The following is a 16,859-nucleotide window of genomic DNA, read 5'->3' as shown; positions in this document are numbered from 1 at the left end:
GTTGTATCATCTCTTCTCAGGTGTTCTGGATCCAGACTGAAGCTTGTGTGAATCCTAGTTACCACGGGATGTTAATCCCGTGGCAAAAGACAGAGAAACAAATACAAACATAATTAGCGTAGCTGCTGTTCCAACCAAGCAAAAATGATTTGTTTAACCCAAACTAATGAATAATAATGTGCATTTGATTAGATATAACTGCAGTAAAAGATTATGACTGCAGTAAAAGATTATGAGATGCATTATTTGAATGCTTGGCCAAAGAGATGTGTCTTTAATCTAGATTTAAACAGAGAGAGTGTGTCTGAACCCCGAACGTTATCTGGAAGGCTATTCCAGAGTTTGGGAGCCAAATGCGAAAAAGCTCTACCTCCTTTAGTGGACTTTGCTATCCTAGGTACTACCAAAAGTCCAGAATTTTGTGACCTTAGGGAGCGTGATGGATTGTAGCGTGGTAGAAGACTAGTTAGGTACGCAGGAGCTAACCCATTAAGGGCCTTATAGGCAAGTAATAATATTTTGTAACTGATACGGAACTTAATAGGTAGCCAGTGCAGAGACTGTAAAATTGGGGTAATATGATCATATTTTCTTGACCTGGTAAGGACTCTAGCTGCTGCATTTTGGACTATCTGTAGCTTGTTTATTGAAGATGCAGGACAACCACCTAGCAGTGCATTACAGTAGTCCAGTCTAGAGGTCATGAATGCATGAACTAGCTTTTCTGCATCAGAAACAGGTATCATGTTTCGTAACTTGGCAATGTTTCTAAGATGGAAGAATGCCGTTTTTGTAACATGGGAAATATGGTTTTCAAAAGACAAGTTGCTATCTAATATAACACCCAGATTTTTGACTGTAGAGGAGGTAACCGTGCATCCGTCTAGTTGCAAATTGTAATCCACGAGATTCGTTGTACTGTCTTTTGGTCCAATAAGTAATATCTCTGTCTTATCTGAATTTAATAGGAGAAAATTATTGGTCATCCAATCTTTTACATTTTTAACACACTCTGTTAGCTTAGATAATTTAGAAGTTTCATCTGGTCTTGTTGAGATATATAGTTGAGTATCATCGGCATAACAGTGGAAACTAATCCCGTATTTCCTAATAATATTACCAAGTGGCAACATGTATATCGAAAATAGCAGAGGACCTAGGACAGATCCTTGTGGCACTCCATGTTTTACTGGTGATAATTGAGATGACTCCCCATTTAAATGAACAATGTGGTAGCGATCGGACAGGTAGGATCTAAACCATCTTAAAGCCTGCCCTTGGATACCTGTATAGTTTTGTAATCGATCTATGAGTATGTCATGATCTATAGTATCGAATGCAGCACTAAGGTCAAGTAAAACTAGCAATGAGACACAGCCTTGGTCTGACGCAAGAAGCAAGTCATTTGTAATTTTAACAAGTGCAGTTTCTGTGCTATGGTGGGGCCTGAAGCCTGACTGAAATTCTTCATAGAGATCATTTTTTTTGCAGGAAGGAGCACAATTGAGCAGACACAACTTTTTCTAAAATTTTAGACATAAAAGGAAGATTTGAGATGGGTCTGTAATTAGCCAGTTCACTAGGATCTAGTTGTGGTTTCTTAATAAGAGGCTTAATAACCGCCAGCTTGAATGGTTTTGGGACGTGACGTAAAGATAACGACGAGTTAATAATATTGAGAAGCGGTTCTTCTGCTACAGGTAACAACTCTTTCAGTAATTTAGTGGGTACAGGATCTAATAGGCATGTTGTTGGTTTAGATGCAGTTATAAGTTTATTTAGCTCTTCCTGTCCTATAGCTGTAAAGCACTGCAGTTTATCTTTTGGTGCGATGAATGAAGCTGAAGTATTATACGCTGTAGAATCTACATTTTTTATTGTATTTCTGATGTTATCTATTTTATCAGTGAAGAAATTCATAAAGTCATTACTATTAAACTGTGCGGGAATATTTAGATCGGGTGGCGTCTGGTTATTTGTTAATCTAGCCACTGTGCTAAATAAAAACCTTGGATTGTTTTGGTTATTTTCTATGAGTTTGTGGATATGCTCGGCCCTGGCAGCTTTTAGAGCCTGTCTATAGCTGGACATACTGTTTTTCCACGCAATTCTAAAAACTTCCAAGTTAGTTTTTCTCCATTTGCGCTCAAGACTACGAGTTTTTTTCTTGAGAGAATGGGTATTACTGTTGTACCATGGCGCAGTACGTTTTTCTCTAACCTTTTTCAATTTGATGGGGGCAACAGCTTCTAATGTATTAGAGAAGATAGTGCCCATGTTGCTAGTTATTTCGTCTAGTTCATGTGTACTTATTGGTACACAGAGCAGTTGAGATAAATCAGGCAGGTTATTTGTGAATCTGTCTTTGGTGGCTGGAACAATAGTTCTGCCTGGACGATAACGCGGAGCCATATAGTTAATATTAGTAATACGCAGCATGCACGATACAAGGAAATGGTCAGTAACATCATCGCTTTGAGGTACGATATCTATATCAGTAAGATCAATTCCATGCGATATAATTAAATCTAGCGTATGATTAAAACGATGAGTGGGCCCGGTGACATTTTGCTTTACTCCAAAAGAGTTTATTAGGTCAGTAAACGCAAGTCCTAATGCATCATTTGTATTATCAACGTGAATATTAAAATCTCCGACAATTAGCGCTTTATCAACAGTAACCAATAGGTCTGAGAGGAAATCTGCAAATTCTTTTAGGAAATCTGTATATGGCCCTGGTGGTCTATACACAGTAGCCAGAGCAAGAGATACGATAGATTTCTTTTGCATATCTGACAGTGTAACATTAAGCATTAGTATTTCGAATGAGTTAAACCTGTATCCTGTCTTCTGAGTAACATTGAGAATTTCACTATATATTGTTGCAACACATTTAGACATGTATATCATTGTCTCATATAATGATATACGTCAGTCAAGGTAAATCAGATGACAGGAAGGCAATTACAGTGCTGTATTTTTTTTTTTTTACAAGGATCAAAGTGTAGATATCTAACTGCATGTAATGTTTAGTCTGCTCAGTCTGTTCCCTGGTTCCCTGGTATCTGTTTTGTATTTGGTATTATATTTCTCCTTTTGAAAATCTCACTGCATGCAGATCCAGCTCTCCTTCATTTTTGAGTTTCACTGGTTTCAGGTCCATTTTTACTCTTTGATTTGGGTTTCAGAAGCAGCAGAGTTAACGTTCTATTTTTTTTTCAGTGAGCCAGTTCTAATTCAACTGAATTACTTTAAAACTGTAACTTGTCAAATGACAAGCAAGCTACTCGTTTTAAAGAAGCTTACCAAACAATGGCCAGTTTTTCACCTTTTCTTCTTGCATGTGTGTCTACAGATCTATGTGAGAGTGCTTCCTGTGGTGAAGTGTTTCTGTTGGCCTCAGCAGCACTGGCAAACATCACATTCTTTGATAGCATGGCATGTGAAATCCTGCTGCAGCTCAATGCTGTTCACATGCTGCTACAGGCCTGCAGAGACCGCCAACGCGTCGACACGCCATACTCAAAAGACCAGGTACTGAGTTTTCAGACACATAAATAGACCCCATTTTTTAAATTACAGTGTGTGTAATACTACTTTAATTGTGCATGTTTGTAGTTAGTGTTTATAGATCCATTCCTCTTTCCTTAATTCTGTGATTGACTGTCTGATAATTCTGTGGTTGTCATTTTCATGCTAAAACCCTTGCAGTAATAAGTGAACTGGCCTCTGGAACTCACATTCAGATATGGTAATGTGTATTTCGTTTCCGACACATGCTGTAAGTGGTAGACCAATTACAACAGAGCAGAGTAGGGCTCGCAGAAATGAGGGGTTTAGACAGACTGAATCTTTGAACAAATCATTTAGACTCTTTGAGAAATTAGGTGATGTGCAATGTATATTATGCGAAAATTAAACTTGGATGCATGTAAACCTGTTGTTAGAGACCTCCAGAACAAAATTAGGAACCTTTAAAATGGCATATTAGGGGCACTTTAATAGGCAATTTTTAATAGGGGCAATGGCAATTTTATTTGTATTGCACATTTAAAACAACACAAGTTGACCAATGTGCTTTACAATGTCACACAGAAAAACACACATCACGCACATATAATAAAATATCACTGATTAAAACAGGTGTGTTTTGAGTTGTATTTTAAAATTCTGTACAGTAGCTGCATCTCTAATATGTTTCGACAGACTGTTCCAAAGTTTAGGCACTGTTACAGCAAAGGCGTAATCTCCTTTTTGACTCAGATGTGTCCTTGTAATTTTGAGTAACTTCCGATTCGCTGATCTCAAAGGTCATCCAGTCTGATATTAAATTAAGCCGGTGTGAGTCCATGCAATACACCGATAACAGAAGTTTAAAATCCTGTAATAAACTTGAAGCAAATGCAGGGAGACCAGGGTAGGAGTAGTATGTTCACATTTTTTAATACCCATTGAGAGTTTTGAAAATGAGAAAGAGATGACTGACTGACTGGCTGGCTAATTTCATTATATAACACACTGCAATAGTCACGTCTTGATTATATCAAACCATGGATCACAATTTCCATGTTTTAAGATCTAAAAAACAGGCCAGAAGAGGCTGTAAACCATTTTCAGACCTTGCACTGAACCCCAACATACTCCTCCAGCCGTGAGAGCAACACTGAATGATCAATATTATTAAAAGCAGCAGCAAAGTCTAATAAAACTAACACAACATAATTTCCAGCATCCACAGTCAGCAACAAAGCATGAACAACTTTCATAAGGGCTGTCTCAGTTGAGTGGTGTTTTTTTTCTTCCAAAACTGTACTGGTAGATTACGCAGATCTTATTTTTGTCTAGAAAGTTATTTAATCGATAGAGCACAACTTTTTTTTTTAAATTTCAGATAAAAATGAAAGATGAGATACTAGTCTGAAGTTAGCCAGGGCATTTGGGTACAAATGTTGTTTCTTCAGCAAAGGCTGCACAAATGCCTGTTTCAGCATGTCCGGATATACCCCAGTACCTAAACTTTTATTCATGATTTGTAGAATACTGGGCCCAATCACCTCAAAAGTCTCAAAAGCCTTGGAGGAACCATATCTCCGACCGAGCCAGTGGGCTTCTAAAAACTACAGTATGCTGAGCAGGACTTGAGGATTTTTAAGTCATTGGTGAAAAATCCACAGCAATTGCCTCAATCTTAGCTATAAAATAGTGAAGAAAAGTCTCACACAAAGTGAGGGACGAGACAAAATTGAACAGTGGAAGGATTTACTACAGTGTTAATATGTTAAAAAGTGTTTTGGGAATATTAGAGTTTTTCTCTCCGAGTTCTGGAAAATATATAGATTTCGCCGATCTTACAGCTCTCTGACATTTAGCTAGTTTCCTTAAAAATAATGTTGAATTTTTACTTGATTACACTTACAGAGAAAACTGATGTTTCATTCAATACATTTCTCCAGACCCATTTGTGCCTGCAAACAGAAAAAAAGCTCTGCAGACCGGTTATAATGATGTCCAGTTTGTGAATGAATCTTTTGATAAGATTATGACTAAATGTCTTTGACCATGTGCTCCCTCAAAGACCACACATAAAATAAAAAGAACCGGCTTAAAAACACAGACTAGTTCATCAAAAGGAACTGAAACAGGCGAGTACTAATTAGCTAAGGAAATAATAATAAGCAAAGGAAAATACTAATAAGCAAATGAAATACAGGCAAACAGACACAAGGAATACACGACAAAATGAAGAAGAAAAAAAAAACGATTTCACTGATCGTTTGGGGCAGTTTACCCAAACATGATCATTATTTACACACCTGCATGTTGATATGTAAAAATGCCTCAGTGTTTCTGTTTGGCTCACTGCGGTCCAGTGTTGTTTTGGATCATGGGATTTTTTCTTACAATCCCTTTAACTCTTTTTTTTAATTTAAGTGTTGCAGTCTTCTTATCTGCATGCCACATTTGTTTCCCCAGAATCACAGTAATGACACAATGCTTCATTCCCTGTAGGTTGTGACAATCCTTGCAAATCTTTCTGTTCTGGAGCAGTGCACTGCAGATGTTCTAGAGGAGAAGGGTATGCAAGCATAACATCCCCAAATCAACTATTCAAAGCAAAATATGTTGGTGCCTTCCTAACATTCCTGTTCATTACAGTGTAAATGTCTGAGTGCTGTGAATGTTTACTTTAGGTATCGAGCAGCTGCTGGTGTTGCTCAATGAGAAGCCATCATCCTCCAGTCCGTCCGAGAGTGCAGCATGCGAGCGGGTTCAACAGAAAGCTGCCGTCACACTGGCTCGTCTCAGCAGAGACCCGCTGGTTGCTCAGACAGCCATACAGCTCAAGGGTACAAGACAACATAACAGCCTCTACAATACAGCTCAAAACAACTATATCTTCACACAGCTCATATTTACCCCAAAAAGCGATTTGGACCTCTTAAGATGTGTCATTGCATTAGATCTCGAAATATAAATAAGCAAGTGTCACCTGCACTCAAACTCTGCACAAGCTTATCTCAGGAAAACCTTTCGTAGTATTTGTACAGTTTTCTTAGCTAGACTGGATGTGTAAAGCTCACACTGACATCTTAGCAGATGTTTTTTAAACTTTTAATATCTTTAGATTGTGAGCAGAAATACTTTATTTTTCCTCAGCTGTTCCTCGCCTCATTGAGCTGTGTCGGTCACCAGCGGAAAGGAACAACAGCGATTCAGTACTTGTGGCCTGTCTGGTAACTAAAGTTACAAATCATGTAAAAACATGTTACCAAAACCAAATATCAGTGGACTTTCTCAGTTGTTCCCAAAATATTAACATAACCACACACCATAAAATTAGGGGCAGTCGTGGCCTAATAGTTAGAGAGCCAGACTTGTAACCTGAAGGTTGTGGTTTCGAGTCTCAGGTCTGGCAGGAATTGTCGGTGGGGGGAGTGAATAACCAGCACTGTCTTCCACCTTCAATACTACGACTGAGATGAGACCCTTGAGCAAAGCACTGAAGCCCCAACTGCTCCCGTGTGTGTGTGTGTGTGTGTGTGTGTGTGTTAAATGCAGAGCACAAAATCCGAGTATGGGTCACCATACTTGGCCTCACTTTCATAAAATAATAAGAAAAGAGTATAGTTTCTTTTCCAGCACATTTCTACAATATGTGTTGTAGATAACACTTTATAATAAGTTTACACTGATAAAGTACTTACAAATAACAAACTATTAGTTTATTGTTAATTCATAGTTTATAAACTGTAGTTAATACATTCATAGACTCTATACAAATAGTGAGTTCTTCATTCATTATCACTGCAATTGCCACAATTATTATTGTTTAATTACCTCATAATAAAGGAATTGTTAAGTGTAATAAGGAGTGACTAGTTCTTTCACTTTAGATTAGGTCACAGAAAATGTCATTAATTAAGTGCTTTAAACCAACCTTTATTGAATACTAAATGCATTCATATTCACTGTCCCCTAAAATGTTTACAAATACATTAAGGACACACACACACACACACACACACACACACACACACTCACACTCACACTCACACACACATACACAGGTTTGTTTTTGTGAATTGTGGGGACATCCTATAGGCATAATGGTTTTTATACTGTACAGACCGTATATTCTATTGCCCTACACCAACCCTACCCCTAAACCTACCCCTCACAGGAGACTTTCTGCTATTTCAGATTTTCAATACACTCCATTCTGTGTGATTTATAAGCGTTTTGAAAAGTGGGGACATGGGGTAATGTCCTGAAAAGTCACCTTCTCCTTGTAATACCTGTCATACCTTTGTCATTATACAAATTTATGTCCTCATTTGTCACAAAAATGCGCGCGCGCACACACACACACACACACTCACACTCACACAAACACTCACACACACATATTTATGTTAACAAAGCATTATCTGAGTCTTTACATATGAGTTAATTAAACATTAACAATTTGGTTGATTACAGTGATAATGAATGAAGAACTTACTATTTGTGTGGAGTCTGTTAATGTATTAACGACAGTTTATAAACTATGAATTAACTATAAACTAATAGTTTGCAAATGATTTGTAAGTACTTTATCAGAGTCTATAATAAAGTATTACCGTGTTTTACATTCATCATTATATCATTTGTACCATTGACAGGCTGCTTTGAGGAGGCTTGCAGCTGAATGTCCGGACAGTATTGGGCCCACTGACCATCAACAGCTGATTAAGCCCAGACTGGTGGACTCTTTCCTCTTGTGCTCCAACATGGAGGAGAGCTTCGTCTGAGAGGCTCTCTGAATTAAAGGGGGAGGGTGGGGTGTAAGAGATTTTGTGCAATTTGATCAATGTATTTATTTGTTACCAATAAAACCCACCTTGGTTGATCTGTATGTTTTTGTACACAACCTCCAGCCATCTGGTAGAAATATAACATGAATCATGCATGACTGAAATTTTAAAAAGGCCTGAGTATTATTTACATCAGTCAGGGATTTAGAGAAATCATACATAGTAAAGAAGTACTGACAAAATTAATTAATTAATTAGCTAGCTATTAATTGTGCAATTGTGCAATTGTGCTTGAAGATCCAAACATTTTAAATGTAACACTGTATACATTTCCTATTCACATGAATGTAAATGGATGTGTGATAACACGTTGGTTCAGCCTATATAATGCTGAAAACTATTTAAATAGTCAGGCAAATAAGCATGTCTTGAATAAAGCAAAACTCTATTGAAAGTGGGTTTATGCTTAACATCAGTTAGAAATATTGACAGATCACCATAAAGAGCATCTAACTGAAATAGAATCATGTGTGTGGTTTGACACACAAAAACACCAGTACACTGTTCTGTTAAACTGTAGAGTATTCTGTTTTGATAGCCTTGAGAGCAAAGGTGTGTCTAGGGATGTCAATGGTGTGGCAGTACAACCCCAATTCCAGAAAAGTTGGGATGTTTTGTGAAATGTCATCAAATCAAGAATATGTTATTTATTCTTTCTCTTTAATATTTATTTTAATTGAAAGTACAAATAAAAATTCCAATGTTTCACTGGCCAGCTTAATATTATTGATGGCTGCAGCACACAGAGGCATGTTTAACACTGTATCACATCAACTTTCCTTTTAAAGGATAAGTTCACTTCCAGAATAAAAAATTCCTGATAATTTACTCAGCCCCAAGTCAGCCAAGATGTTCATGTCTTTCTTTCTTCAGTTGCAAAAAGCTAAGTTTTTTTGAGGAAAACATTCTAGGATTTTAGTCCATATAGTGGACTTAAATGGTGGCCAATGATTTGAAAGTCCAAAATGCAGTTTCAATACAGCTTGAAAGGGCTCTACACGATCTCAGCCGAGGAATAAGGCTCTTATCTAGCAAAATGTTTGCCATTTTCTGAAAAAAAATAATATTTATCCACTTTTTAACCACAAATGCTCAGCTTGCTCTAGCTCTGCAATGTGCATCTTCACACATTACATAATCCTGTTGGAACGGTCATGCGCGGTTAGATCTCATTTTCTCCTCCAACCGTAAAATCATCCGACATCGTTGTGTTACCTTTTTTTATAAAGGGCAATTGCCTAATAAAGACGCGCATACGCATTGCAGAACTAATGCTAGCTGAGCATTTGTGGTTAAAAAGTGTATAAATATTTTTTTTTTTTAAAGAAAATGACCGATCGTTTGACCTCGGCTGAGATCGTGTAGAGCCCTTTCAAGCTGCACTGAAACTGCATTTTGGACTTCAAATCGTTGGCCACCATTAAAGTCCACTATATGGAGAAAAATCCTGTAATGTTTTCCTCAAAAAAACATAGGTTTTTTTTTGCGACTGAAGAAAGAAAGACTTGAACATCTTGGTTGACGTGGAGGTGAATAAATTATCAGGAAATGTTTATCCTGGAAGTGAACTTATCCTTTAATTACAATGTTCAAATGTTTGGGAATTGAGGATATTCATTGTTAAAGTTTGCAAGCAAAATCTTTGTCCAATCTTGCTTGATTCAAGACTTCAGATGCTCAGCAGTCTGTGATCATCGTTGACTGATTCTCCTTTTCATGACTGGTCATACATTTTCAATAGGACTCAGATCTGGACTGTAGGCAAGCCAGTCTAGCACATTCACTCTGAAATCACGCTGTTGTAGCACATGCAGAATAAGAACTGACATTGTCTTGATCTAATAATCATGGACATCACATGAAAGATGTCATCTTGATGGCAGTATATGCCTCTGTACAATCCAAATATATGCTTCCACGTCAATGGTACTTTCACATATATGCCAGTCACCCATGCCGTTTGCTCTGCTGTACCCCCATACAATGACAGACATTTGCTTTTGCTTCTGTCACTGATGGAAGTCTGGATGGTCCCTTTGGTCTTTGGGACTGAGAACTCGACATTGATTTTTCCAAGAAACAAGCTGGAATGTTGGACTCAGATGAGCTCTGGCCCAGAGAACCCGGCAGCATCACTGCATAGAATTAATGTATAGCTTTCTCCTAGAGTAATAGAGATTCAAGTTGCATTTCTTGATGCAGCAGCAGACTGTGTTCCCTGTGAAGTGAATTTATTAATGTTTACAAAATGCATTCAAGTTCGTCAGTGAAAACTTTGGAAATTAAAACTTTGGAATTAACAAATCACATGTTCTTGATTTTATTGCATTTTACAAAATGTCCCAACTTTTCTGGAATTGGGCTCTTGTAGTTGCTTGGTACATGCCAATTTATTCGACTACAACCTGATTTTAAATTAATTTTTTTAAGTGTTAAATAAGTTGATATTATTACACACATAATTTTAATAAATAAATAAATAAAATAATAATGAATATTTGGTCTGACATTAATCTGCAACTAACTGGGTGAAATTGATCAACTTCATGATCTGTCTGAATCCATCAATATTGAGTGGAACAACACTGACTCTTCTTCCTATAAAAAGTGATTTGTGCTTAAAAAGCTAAATATTTCCCGTTCATAATCTTGTTTTTGAGATTCACCTTATGGGAAAGGCACTCATACCTTAGAGTCGACAGACAGGAGCACATGTGCAATGACAGGTAGGGGACCTACGGCCTACCTTTCCTCTGTCAGCATAGTACCTCATTTAGTCCAAACCATCCTACCATTCAGTCAAACTAAACTTCTGTTAAATAAACTATTTTAAGATCGGTGGTTCTCAAGTTCAGTCCTGGTACTCTGTACATTTTCTTTATGACACACCTGATTCAGATCATCAGCTCATTAGGAGACAGCTCCATGAACTCATTTGAGTTCGTCAGATAAGAGAGACTGTAACAGAAGGATTAGGCGGTGAGAGAATCCACTTGCACTCATGACTTTAAGAAAATACAAAAACAGAAATCCACACGGGAAAGGCCAGGAAACAGGAACATTCACAGAACAAAGCCTTCAAACAACGACCAGCAAACACAGACGAAAACCAAGCCATATTAATACCGTATTGGCCCGAAAATAAGACGACCCTGATTATAAGACGACCCCCCTTTTTCCAGATGTACCTTTTGGAAAAAGGCTTTTTAAAAACCAAATCTTGCTTTTTCTCACTAAAAAACATTTTTGTCTTCAATTATTTTCATATTGCATATTTTTCCTATTTTAATTTTTGTTTTGAAAGTATGGTAAAAACTGGTAAAATGTATCAACAATCACATTTAAAAAATATACACTTTTTGATATACCATTAAAACAAACAAACAGTATCCCATCTGAATTAGGACATTTAGGCTATCCATCTAATAGTAGCCCACCAAAATCTTCTTAACAGTAGAAGTTAAATCTTACTGTAGTCTTCAAATCTGGGTACTGTCTTACGTATTTAAATCACAAAGAGAGTTTGGTCCCATCAGGCTAACGTGACAGTCACGACTCATGCAGCTGTAAGCTTTTGTTTTTACTCGCGATCTTTACAACACGCATTACATTACGTATTTCACAGCACACCCGTTTTATGCGTATTTGGCGCCAGCTATTATTGTGGGTGTATTGACATGTCAAAGTCTAGACCCTGAATATAAGACCACCGCGTTTTTTCAGATGTATTTCCAAGAAAAAAACCCCATCTGATATTTGGTCAATACGGTACACACAGTCAGACAAGCTGAACAGATAACAAGGGGGCGTGGGCAGTTGTCATAGGAACACACGAGGGTAACTATGGGAACACACAAGCAGACTAAAGAAACAGGAACTAAACACAGGAAATGAGGACAGAAACACAACGGGGCAGAGAAACACTTCTACATAAAAGTCCTCATCAAAACACAAGAGACAGAACAGGGGTTGTGACAGAGACAGTGTGGAGCAGTGGGTCCCCAGAATCCCTGCTTTAGAGAAAGTTTCCTCTCCTTTGTCAGTACTTGAATATGCGAGTCAAGTCCAGGATCGACTGCATGTGCGAATCTGCCAAGAAAAATTCCACAGCGGAAAACAAAAATATAAATGTCATTAGCTACAACTAATGTTAGCTACAACTTTTACCTCAATAATTTGGCGCTTATTATTAGTTAGTAAGGTAGTTGTTAAGTTTAGGTATTGGGTAGGATTAGGGATGTAAAATATGCTCAAGTAAAACATGTGCTTTATAAATACTAATAAACAGCCAATATATTAATAATAGGCATGCTAATAATGTTGTTGTTTTTTATGGTGAGAATTGGACCTTAAAATAAAGTGTGAACTGTATTTTTTATATATAATTTGTGAATGTGCTCAAAAAGTTGGTGTTCTTCCCACTCCCGCCTGCAACTTTTACTTTTTGTTCTGCTCCTGCCAACCCAGTCTCACGGCAGTTCGTGATTAAACCACTCAAAGCTGAAAGAAATTATGTCCAAATAGAGATAGAACATACTTTTGAAAAAAGATGTAAAGATTGCATTTTTAATGAAATAACTGGTGCATCGGTACTTTTAAAACATAAAAGCAGATAATCCATAGCATCCCTAGCTGGTCGCGATGTTAACTTTAGAACCCACTGACTACAAACGTATTTAAAATTACTCGATAGTTTATAATCGAAATCGTTGTTTTATTGATTGTTCACCGCCCATTCATCATGTGATTCCTACAACACCAGTTATAGTATAAGAAAGTTGGCGTGGATTATATACCTTTGCAATACAGCAAACTGCTGGCTTCATTAACTAAAACAACCTTTAATCATAAGAAAATACCATCCGATAAAAAAACGACTTTACTCACTGGTTGAGTGTGGTTTTCATCCTCCGTGCTGCAATCTCTCCGCTGAGTGTTCGAAATCTCCCTTCGGTGGTGGTAGCTGTTTGTAATGCCTGATCAAAAGTTACTGCTAAACTGATACTACTTCTAACAACAGAACACATCACATCACATCACTGTAGTTCTTAAATTTAATATTTGGACATTTAAGTTAACTCTTAATAACATTACTGATCTGAATAAACAGCTGCAACTTTGGTGTATAAAACAGCAGGCTAACCAGGTAGCTGTATTTTGTGCGAACGATATAAATCATAATGTGATATTGTAGAAATTGTAAACAGGTGTTAAAAATAGAGTACCTATGAAAATGTCTTGCATGATAAAGACCTCATGGAACAATGCACAGTAGGGATGGGCGTATCGATACAAAGTATTGATATATCGGTACTGACGCGAGTATCTAAAGTATCGATACTCAAACTAAAATATCGATACGAAGGTGTGTTTTATTTACCAATGATTTTGTTTATTTAACCAAAAAATAATAATGCGTACAATATGCATTGAATTGGACGAATAACCTTTGTTAGCCAGTAATTGTGTAGGATATAACTATTTTCCTGCTCATCTGAACACACAAATGTTGCAAGACAGAACCAATCCATCACAGAGAGCGTTCACTCACTTCTGACAGTACATTCACACAGGGCTGCGTTTCCCAAAAGCATCATAAGAAAGCATTAAAGCTTTTGGGAACGGCAGCCCTGAACAATGCTTATCAGAGGACAGAAGAAAAACCCATAAATGTTTGAGTTATTTCACAATAAACAAATTGAAATTGTAGCCTACATAGTTTGTGCAATTACAATTATTTAAATTGAACGTTGAAAGATAATATAGATCATGTTCTATTCTGTAATGTTAATAGAAATCATACACTGTCAGAATAAAAAGGTTGCATTTTATGCATGCAACAGCCGGTCACTGGCAGTCCCTTATGAAAATGAACCATGGTTTTACTAAAGTGACCGTAGTTCAACTGTAGTATTTATAGACTTGAATCATGTGTAAACCAAAATATAACCTAATAAGTTACAATTAAGGCGTATTGAATGTTAAAATGCATTTTAAACAAAGTTAAGTGCTTATCATTACCCATTTTACTCTTAGTAATTTAATACATTTCATAATTTAAAAGTTTCGTTCAGAAGTATCGAATCGGTAACGATATCGACGATACTGCCTTGAAAAATATCGGTATCGTATCGAAAACAAAATAAGTGGTATTGCCCATCCCTACTATTGTGCATTTGCACATTGCTGAACGAAACGCTTGAGGAAGCAGATTAGCTTACACTTTCTGCTTTTAACTCACTTGTATGAACATCATGAAGGTGTCTCTCTTTGGTTCTTGACTGACATACCGCTTTTACAGAACTGCAAAATAGTCCTATTAAACAAATGTCACCATAATGTTGAAATATTGTAATTGAATAGAAACCGTATCGCTCAGGCTTTTAGACATGAACACTTATCATATGATCCTCAACAGTGGTGACAATAATTATTCATACTGCAGTGCATGATGGGAGTTTTTACTATGGTGTTACCCAGCATGCATTGCAGCATGAAGCATTGTGTTGATTGTCAGCATTGTTGAGATTCATATGCTGGTTCTTGCTGTCTGTGTGTGTCTATATAGTATTAGTATTCAAATGTTTATATGCATTACATACAGTAGATTTAATCATTCATTATAACTATTAGAGCAGCACTCTCCTTGCCTGCTGTAGTGTCACAGAGCTGCTTATTCAAAACCTAAACTTATAAAAATACAAAAAATTGGATGTTGGTTTTGGATGTAATCAGGCCACCTAATGATTTATGCTCTTAGCAAAAGTCTGGTTGTTATAATCTGTGCTGTGCTGGACACCATGCTGCGTTGTCACGGGAACATGCCAGCTGAAGATAATGAGGAAATTACATCGCTCTCTTTGCTCAGTGCGTTCCAAACGTCTACATAATGGCACGCACGTGCCCTGCTCACTCCAAAGTCTAAACTCTGTAAACTGTAAATTATTTTTTATAAGTGGAATTAAAGCTGGTATTGCCCAAAGCAAACACTGACACACTGAGGATTCTTTACTGCTTGATAAAATATACTTCAAGAATATTTGCTTGATTTATGTTATCATTGCATTTGCTGTGGTACATAATATTAAGTTAAAAATTATATCGACAGTTAAAATTTCATTACATTTTCTAGTATGAAATTTTGCCGCACCACTTTTGGAGTAGTGGTGCCACCATACAGCTGCTGAGGAAGTAAATGTGCAGCCTTTCTCTCTTCTGACTGCCATCACCTGCTTTTCTTCTTTTGGGAAGTGGTGGACACGCTATCGTGGATTTTATAAAGTTCTTTGCTCATTTAAGTGCTATAAATACAGATTTCATGCACTCTTTGTGTCCTGCATTTGTAAATGTGTTTGTTATGAAAATCATATTAGAGAACATGAATTTATAGAATCATACGGAATTATTTTTAAACATTCCATTGATTATATGTGAAAGATAGGTTTTATTTCTTCGTTTTGGCCCTGTGTCTGTTTTATCATTAGTTTGCGGCTCCTCTCTGAGTACAGCAGCATGTATTAATAGTGCACTCTATCGGGTAAAATTAGCACTGTCACCTATTAGAGAGGCGAGTTTCTGCTTTAAACTATAGAGAGCGATGGTGTGCTTGTGATACATCTGTCAACATGTCCAGTACAGTATAACAAACTAAATAACAAACAGTCAGTGGTATCAATATTTAATAATGAAAACAGAACTTTTATTTACAATGTTGGATGCTATACAATTTGTGAACCACTAAATTAAACAAATACAATAATTAATAGCAAAAAGAAATGATGAAACCAACAATGTGATATGAAGAGCAAAAACAAGACAGATAGAGAAGAATAACATCCTGGCTGAGAATAAATGTGATCAAAAACAGGGCACTAGCATCCATTCTGGTAGATACCTATTTGATCATAATTTTTTGGGGACATTTTCATACACAGGATCCAACTTTGATTTCTGCAAAGAAACACAAACTCAGTCAGGAATCTCGCTGATGCAACAGAAAATTAATAACAGACCAGCTTCTTCTATGAAATGAGTTAGCAATACTACTAAACATAATTTTCCATAATTTCTTATAGTCTGTGAATATTTTATTTTCTATTATGAATTATGAATGGTGATTATTTGTGTAAATTAGCATCGTGTAGAACCATATGTATTTAACTGTATGTTGAAATGTATGTGCCATCTAGTGTACAGAAACTGTCTGCACTCCAGATGTGTCCATCAGTGCTCGAGATAAGGGGCTGCAAGTGAATGTAAAGGGGGTGTGAAGGGAGGTCTTTCTAACCTCATATGATTCTCTTGAGGTGTTATATAGATCTATAAGAATATTGGATTATATTTAACTCTCATTGTTGAAATGATAGCATGTCAAAACACTGCTTTATTATTTTTAACATGCAAATTTCAATCTACAAATATTGAGGTTTTTGGAAACACTGCTACAGAAAAGATGCTAACGTGGAGCAGCAAGAGGAAATGACATCAAACATTCAGTTCATCACA

The 16,859-nt window shown here is 36.8% G+C and overlaps 1 protein-coding gene across 2 annotated transcripts in view; it reads left to right on the top strand.

Annotated features, from left to right (window-relative positions):
* Nucleotides 1-8,845, top strand: part of LOC107571243 (protein inscuteable homolog) — a 104,183-nt gene extending 95,338 nt beyond the window's left edge. Inside the window, exons 9-13 of one of the 2 annotated variants that reach the window (XM_016257558.1) lie at nt 3,356-3,534; nt 6,010-6,076; nt 6,192-6,347; nt 6,658-6,734; nt 8,163-8,845. In XM_016257558.1, coding sequence (XP_016113044.1) covers nt 3,356-3,534; nt 6,010-6,076; nt 6,192-6,347; nt 6,658-6,734; nt 8,163-8,291 — 608 coding nt within the window. In that variant the 3' untranslated portion in view covers nt 8,292-8,845. The remainder of the gene's footprint in view (nt 1-3,355; nt 3,535-6,009; nt 6,077-6,191; nt 6,348-6,657; nt 6,735-8,162) is intronic. The other variant, XM_016257559.1, reaches the window with a different exon arrangement.
* The last annotated feature ends 8,014 nt before the right edge of the window (nt 8,846-16,859 follow it).

Source organism: Sinocyclocheilus grahami, unplaced genomic scaffold, assembly GCF_001515645.1.
Source record: "Sinocyclocheilus grahami isolate Dianchi unplaced genomic scaffold, SAMN03320097.WGS_v1.1 scaffold1569.1, whole genome shotgun sequence".
NCBI classification, from domain to species: domain Eukaryota; kingdom Metazoa; phylum Chordata; class Actinopteri; order Cypriniformes; family Cyprinidae; genus Sinocyclocheilus; species Sinocyclocheilus grahami.
The sequence above is the reverse complement of the archived record's forward strand: the minus strand, read 5'-3'. Positions and strand labels throughout refer to the sequence as shown.